Source organism: Gadus morhua, chromosome 1 (assembly GCF_902167405.1).
Source record: "Gadus morhua chromosome 1, gadMor3.0, whole genome shotgun sequence".
In the NCBI taxonomy this organism is placed as follows: domain Eukaryota; kingdom Metazoa; phylum Chordata; class Actinopteri; order Gadiformes; family Gadidae; genus Gadus; species Gadus morhua.
This window is the reverse complement of record NC_044048.1, coordinates 11,617,810-11,625,309: the sequence shown is the minus strand read 5'-3', so window position 1 is coordinate 11,625,309 and position 7,500 is coordinate 11,617,810. Positions and strand designations below refer to the sequence as shown.

Here is a 7,500-nt window from a genome sequence, read left to right as displayed (position 1 = left end):
ACTGTGGAAGAGCAGAGATAGACAGGGGGTTAAGACGGGATTACGTGATTCCCGGGATGCTTGTCGATGACAGGGTGATGCGTGAATCTGATAGTTTATGATGGGAAGTTTTTTGCTTTTGTTTTCCATGAGGTTCAGGTTGGAAGTTGGAGGGAAAGAAACAAACATAATAAGGATAAAGATGATTTTAGGAGTAAATTGGGATTTGTATCTCCTAAAACACTGGGATATATAGGTGTTTAAATATCCAGGTATCCAGATTCTTGGTCCAGCCTTGATGTAAGCCCTACAGACTCCTAAAAGGCAGTCAACTTCTCCTCTCTGATTTCCTCAGAGACCAACAAAACGCTTAATTGAACTTAGTATGCAACACACCACACTAATAACTGCTGATCTCGGGGTCTGCTCATCTTATTCCCATCTTGCTGAATCCTTTCAAGTGCTCCTCATTCTTACCGAGCTACGGCTACCACCACGACCCCAGCCCCATCCCCACGTACCACACAGGATCTCCTTGCGTATCTTGAAGGCGTCCAGTATGGGGGTGGTGATGCCCGTCATGGTGCCGATCATGCTGCCCAGGCCAAGGTTGATGAGCATGAAGAAGAACATGACCGACCAGAAGGGGCTAGCAGGGAAGTGGGTCATGGCCTCGGTGAAGGCGATGAAGGCCAGCCCCGTGCCCTGCACCGCCTGGGAGAGAGGAGCACATCCGATGGTGGTTATGGGCAGGAATCATGTGGCTGTTGTGCCTAATCAGCTGTTCATGGTATGTGCAGGAAACGAAACGCTGTTGGGAAATCCCTGTTTGAAAATGACCTCCCAATGACACTGTATCTTACAATCTGTGCAACTTTATTTCATTTAACCACAGAATGACTTGACGATGAGTGGAACGGCCGGGAAAAGACCCAATATTCTTATTTCAAAACGGCCCTTGTTTTTTGGCATGAGATAAGTAAGGGAAAAGTGGAAGTCGATTTTTCCCTGACATCATTATTCGCTGTGATAAGATTGTTTTCAGACATTGTACACCCATGTTGTGCAAACATCAGATGGAGGGCCGGAAGGGAAATGGAGAATGTCAGGCAGCATTATTCTCTTCATGTAAACAGTGTGGAACCTAGCGTTTGCAGAAGTTACTATAACCCGTATTGTTTTAAAAAACAATGATTTATCACATGATATCAACGACTTATCCACTATCGGGGCTTCCGCTATTCAGTAGGGGGGGTCTGGGGGAATCCTTACCCGGGCGATGTCTTATTACATTAAACATCTTAAAGCACTATTTTCAATCAGCTTGATAATAAAGACACTCTCCAGCCAGTCTCTCTCTTTTTACCCTGTTCCATGACTAATCCTTGTTCTTCAAACTGAAGCACATCTGGACAACCATTCAGACATAGAATGTTGTCCTGATTTACATTTTCTTGCTTTCACATTGTTTCCATTAAAATGTCAATGTTCTTAAAGGTGACATATTATACCACCAAGTGTGAGTGTGATTAGAGACGGATAGATGAGCAACGTTGGTAGGCTGGTAAACTAATCTATCCAACACACATCTAGGTGGACACGGCCACTTGTGATGTCAGAAGAGGCAGATTTTCAAAACGGCTTGTAAAGCTAATCACACCTGGTAGCATAATATGTCACTGTGGGGGGACGTGCGAAGTCTGGCCTGCAGGGGGAGTATGGGCAGGTTGGGAGAGCACCGGATTGGCTGGGGGGATTGGACCTGAGTGGCAGGTGTCGGCACTCAGGCCAATCAGGGAGTGTTTGTACTTATGTGCCTGCTTTTGTCTTGTAGTGTGAGGGGAATCCAGGAAGGATTGGCAGCAGAAAGGAGCTGATCGCCAACGGAGATCGCGTTGAGCAGAATATAATTTACACTTTGTCCAATTGTCTTTGGTTGCACGTTTTGAAAGACAATAAAAGAACTTCCTGGTGGAAGAAGCCAAACCTGTGTCCAGCGCTCGTTGAACTCGTTACAGTGGAGCCCAATGTGGGGCTCGAACCCACGACGCTGAGATTAAGAGTCTCATGCTCTACCGACTGAGCTAAGCGGGCCAGCGACCACCGACACCGAGCCCATGTACCGGTGCGGCTGCCCCACGGCGGGACAGACCAACCCCGGCACCGAGGGCGAGATGGGGGGGCGTTCCAGAGCGGGCACATGAGTCGCCTCCCACCCCCACTCCACAGACGGGCGCTCAGGCGGCAGGGGAGGGGTGCTGGCGGTGCGGGCGGCCTGGCCACTTCCGGCGGGAGTGCCCTATGATGGAGGTGGGTCAGGTCGTCCGCGTCACCGGTGGCCTGTCTCCTCCCCACGGTCCCGGCGAGGCGTACCGTATCCCGGTGAGGATACAGCGGGGTACGCACCAGGCGCTGTTGGACTCGGGCTGCATGCAGACCATGATCCACCAGCGCCTGGTGCGGTCCGAGGCGTTGATAGAGGCATCGAGCGTTTCGGTGAAATGTATACACGGGGATGATCACACGTATCCCTTGGTCCCTATCGAAATTCGTTATGGGGGGAAAACGCATAGAGTCAAGGCGGCGGTTAGTCCGAGCCTCACGCACCCCCTGATTCTAGGGTTAGATTGGGCTGGGTTTCCAGGGGCGGTTAGCGAGACTACGGGGGTGCGGACACGACAGATAGGGACATGTAGGTCATGCGCTGTGTTCTGCGCCGATGCAAGGGCGTCCAACGCTGATCAGGAATCGGGGGAGGAGGCGGGAGGTTCTCAACCCGAGGTCCGAGCGCCGAGCTTCCCACCGGTGGACGATTTCCCCCTCGAGCAGTCTCGTGATGCTACTTTACGCTCAGCCTTCGACCAAGTGATTGCTATTGATGGTTTGAGGGTACAGCCAGACGCAGTGCTGACTTACCCCCACTTTGTGGTCGTTAGGGATAGGCTTTATCGGGTGGGTCGTGACACCGAGAGTGAGGAGATTTTTACCCAGTTCCTGGTACCCAGGAGCCGCCGGGAAATGATTTTCCAGGCGGCGCATTACAACCCAATGGCGGGCCATTTGGGGTACGAGAAGACACTAAACCGGATAATGGCTCGATTCTATTGGCCGGGGATTCGGGCGGAAGTGCGTAGGTGGTGCGCCTCCTGCCCCGAGTGCCAGCTGGTGAATCCCCCCGCCATTCCCAGGGCTCCCTTGCGGCCCCTTCCTCTGGTGGAGGCCCCATTCGACCGCGTGGGCATGGACATTATCGGGCCTTTAGAACGTTCCTCACAAGGGTATCGATTTGTGTTGGTCCTGATCGACTACGCAACCCGCTACCCGGAAGCAATTCCATTGCGCAACATCTCTGCGAAGAGTGTTGCGCAGGCGTTGTTTCATGTCATATCGCGGGTGGGAATCCCGAAAGAGATTCTCACTGACCAGGGCACCAATTTCATGTCACGCACGATGAAGGAACTTTACGGGTTGTTGAAGGTCAAGGCCATCCGCACGAGCGTCTATCACCCAGCCACTGACGGCTTGTGCGAGAGGTTTAACCGGACGTTAAAGTCCATGATCCGGAAGTTTGTACTGGAGGATGCTCGAAATTGGCATCAATGGCTAGACCCTCTGTTGTTTGCGGTGCGGGAAGTTCCTCAGGCTTCCACGGGGTTTTCCCCATTCGAGTTGCTCTATGGGCGCAGGCCCAGGGGCGTCCTGGACCTCATTAAAGAAACCTGGGAGGAGGGGTCCAGCGACAGTAAAAACGAAATCCAGTACGTCATGGACTTGCGTGCAAAGCTCCACTCACTCGGGGTAATGTCACGTGAGTATTTGCACCAAGCCCAGGAGAATCAGAAACGCCTGTACGACAGAGCGACTAGATTACGTGATCTTACACCGGGGGATAAGGTCCTCGTTATGTTGCCCACCTCTAGCACCAAATTACTCGCGAAGTGGCAAGGGCCCTTTGTGGTCACACGGCGGGTTGGGGACGTAGATTACGAGGTGGCGCGCACGGACAGGGGCGAAAGCAAGCAGGTCTACCACATCAACCTCCTAAAGAGGTGGAACGATGCGGTCCCTGTCAGGTTTGCGTCGACGTTACCGGAGAAGGAGGAGTTTGGGCCGGACGTACCTAGCCTAGGCCCCACCCCCCCGGTCGGTCAGGGCGAGGGTCTCTTAGAGAGTCAGGCACGGGACGTTGCCGGTCTGCAACTCCGGTTCGCTGACGTGTTTTCGCCCCTGCCCGGTCGCACCCCTCTAATTACTCACAACATCGAGACGCAGCCAGGTTTAACGGTGCGGACACGCCCCTACAGGCTGCCCGTCCACAAACAAGATGTGGTGCGGCGCGAATTGGCAACCATGTTGGAGTTGGGCGTGGTCGAGGAGTCTCACAGCGACTGGTGCAGTCCCGTCGTGCTGGTGGGGAAGCCGGACGGGTCTGTCCGGTTCTGTGTAGACTACCGTAGGGTGAATGCGGTGTCAAAGTTCGATGCCTACCCAATGCCTCGGATCGACGAGCTAGTGGACCGGCTTGGCATGGCCAAATATTATACGACCCTGGACTGCACGAAGGGCTACTGGCAGATTCCGTTGTCTCCAGCAGCCCGGGAAAAAAACAGCCTTCTCCACTCCGCTCGGTCTCTACCAGTTTAAGGTGCTTCCGTTCGGGTTGTTCGGGGCCCCGGCCACGTTTCAGCGGCTGATGGACCGGGTGTTACGGCCCCACGCCGCGTATGCTGCTGCCTACATTGATGACATCGTTATCTATAGCGGAACGTGGGAGCAGCATGTGCGGTAGGTGGCGGCCGTCCTTCAGTCGCTGAGACGGGCGGGGCTCACGGCCAACCCGAAGAAGTGCGTGATCGGGCGGAGGGAGATTCAATATCTGGGGTTCCACCTGGGGCGGGGGAAGGTCCGGCCGCAGGTCGGTAAGACTGCGGCGGTCGCGGCCTCCCCTCGGCCCAGGACCAAAAAGGAGGTGAGGCGGTTCCTGGGACTGGCGGGCTACTATCGGCAGTTCGTGCCGAACTTCTCCGACCTGGCCAGCCCCTTGACTGACCTCACCCGTAAGAGAGCCCCAGATACAGTCCAGTGGTCGGAGCCATGTCAGGTGTCGTTTGAGGCTATTAAAACAGCCCTCTGTGGAAAGTCGGTCCTGTGTGCTCCTAACTTTGATCTCCCTTTTTCCCTGCAGACGGACGCGTCGGATAGGGGGTTAGGCGCGGTCCTGACCCAGCAGGTGGAGGGGGTCGACCGCCCGGTGCTGTACCTGAGCCGGAAATTATCAGACCGGGAGGGTCGGTACAGCACGGTGGAGAAGGAGCGCCTCGCCATCCGGTGGGCGGTCGGCGCCCTCCGCTACTACCTGCTGGGGCGCGCGTTCACCCTCTACTCCGACCACGCCCCCCTCCAGTGGCTCCACCGCATGAAGGACGTCAACGCGAGGATCACCCGGTGGTACCTCGCGTTGCAACCCTTTAATTTTCAGGTCGTGCACAGGCCTGGGGCGCAGATGGCCGTGGCGGACTTCCTCTCCCGCTCTGGGGGGGGGGAGTGAGTTGGCGGCCGGATGTGCCCCCGGCCTGTGTCGGGCGGTGGGGGTGTGTGGGGGGACGTGCGACGTCTGGCCTGCAGGGGGAGTATGGGCAGGTTGGGAGAGCACCGGATTGGCTTGGGGGATTGGACCTGAGTGCGGCAGGTGTCGGCACTCAGGCCAATCAGGGAGTGTTTGTACTTATGTGCCTGCTTTTTTCTTGTAGTGTGAGGGGAATCCAGGAAGGATTGGCAGCAGAAAGGAGCCGATCGCCAACGGAGATCGCGTTGAGCAGAATATAATTTACACTTTGTCCAATTGTCTTTGGTTGCACGTTTTGAAAGACAATAAAAGAACTTCCTGGTGGAAGAAGCCAAACCTGTGTCCAGCGCTCGTTGAACTCGTTACAGTCACCTATAAGAGATATCCACCGTTTTCATATTTGTATACATCCAAACACATCTAGGCTTCTCTCGTGAACAGTAAACATCCACGGGATGATGGAACCCAGCGCTTTTGTTCACCCAGCGAGTCTCCATGCGCCCCCCCCCCCCCCTCCCCCGCTCACCTTGTTGAGCTCGTCGGCCAGCAGGCAGGCGTCCAGACCGAGCTGAGGGAAGTCCTCCTCCGTGACTGTCTTGATGACGCCATACATCTCGCTGTAGTCCTCGCTGGTCAGGTGGGAGAAGTTGATGTGTGGGGGGATGAGCTCTCGGCTCAGCACCCCCGTGTTCAGGTAGCCCAGGATCTTCTCCGCGTTCCTGGGGGAGGCAGAGGACACGTCAACCACCGTTTCTGACTTGCATATTCAGTCCTTCAACCAAACTTTAAAGACACTCAGTATCAGAAAACATTCTATCAAATAAAATATTCGACTCAATTAAATAAAGATTGGAACATTTAGGATGCCAGTTGCTTGACACAAATGTTTCAATGTTCACAGTATGATGTCCATTCTTTCCCATTATATCCATAGTAAAAATACAAAAAATACAAAAATACAATACCAGAGCCATATCAATCTCAATAAAACAAATGAATAAAAGGGAGCTCAGTTTTCTGACCTTGTCATGGAATTTAACAGTTGACGCTATGCGAACACAACAAACCACGCGCTACACAACAAAAAGCTACACTCACTCCACGACACACTTCTCGTTCATCACGTTGGCCTTGAAGCCCAGGACGGCAAACACCACCAGCGTGGCCAAGATGGACGTGACGAAGTTGATGATGGACACCAGCGCCGCGTCAAAGTGGCAGTTGTTGTCCCGCTTGTTGTAGCTGGAGAAGGCGATGACGCCGCCAAAGCCCAGGCCCAGGGCGAAGAACACCTGCGTGGCCGCCTCTCGCCAGACCTGGGGCTCCAGCATCTTCTCCAGCTGTGGTGACACGAGGAACAGGATACCGTTGGTTAGGGATTGATACTTAGACTTAGACTTCTTTAACGTCCATCAAACTTTACATAAAAATGGAAATTTGTCAGCGGCATACAAAACACACCAAAAATACACAGACATCACAGACATTACTATGCGCAGTAATAGATAAAAATAGGAATATATAAGTTAAAACTATGAAATCAGTCCAGTTTGCTCCAGAGAGGAGTTAAAAGATGTAAATACATCAATGAGTAAAATACATAAAGTGGCTAACTGCATACATCTATCTGACCATGGGTAGTTCTTTGTTAAGGATGGTAACGGCTGATGGAATGAAACTTACAGAGCTAGTTGACTAGAGTCAGTGGATAAGGAATCATAGAAGGAAGGAATCAGGAAAGAGGGGTGTAGGACATAAGGAGGGAGAAGTAGACTGAAAAGAAAGAGGGAAGAGCAATGAACTTAAGTCGACTAGGGAGGAATGAATGAAGGAAAGTGAAGGAAGGCAGTAGGGAAAAGATGGAGAGTTTTTGGATTGCACCTCAGCTACCTTGTGTGCTTGAGGTGAGGATAATGGTCACGTGTATGATAAGGGGTACAGTGGTATGCAGCATT

The 7,500-nt window shown here is 53.1% G+C and overlaps 1 protein-coding gene and 1 non-coding gene across 2 annotated transcripts in view; both read right to left on the bottom strand.

Annotated features, from left to right (window-relative positions):
- Nucleotides 1-7,500, bottom strand: part of slc6a17 (solute carrier family 6 member 17) — a 19,503-nt gene that overhangs the window by 1,942 nt on the left and 10,061 nt on the right. The window contains 4 exon segments of the mRNA XM_030368454.1: nt 1; nt 501-693; nt 6,072-6,264; nt 6,644-6,885. The exon segment at nt 1 is cut by the window's left edge and continues 159 nt beyond it. Coding sequence (XP_030224314.1) covers nt 1; nt 501-693; nt 6,072-6,264; nt 6,644-6,885 — 629 coding nt within the window.
- trnak-cuu (transfer RNA lysine (anticodon CUU)) lies at nt 2,001-2,073 on the bottom strand. Its single transcript has one exon. It is a non-coding gene; the product is annotated as a tRNA-Lys (tRNA).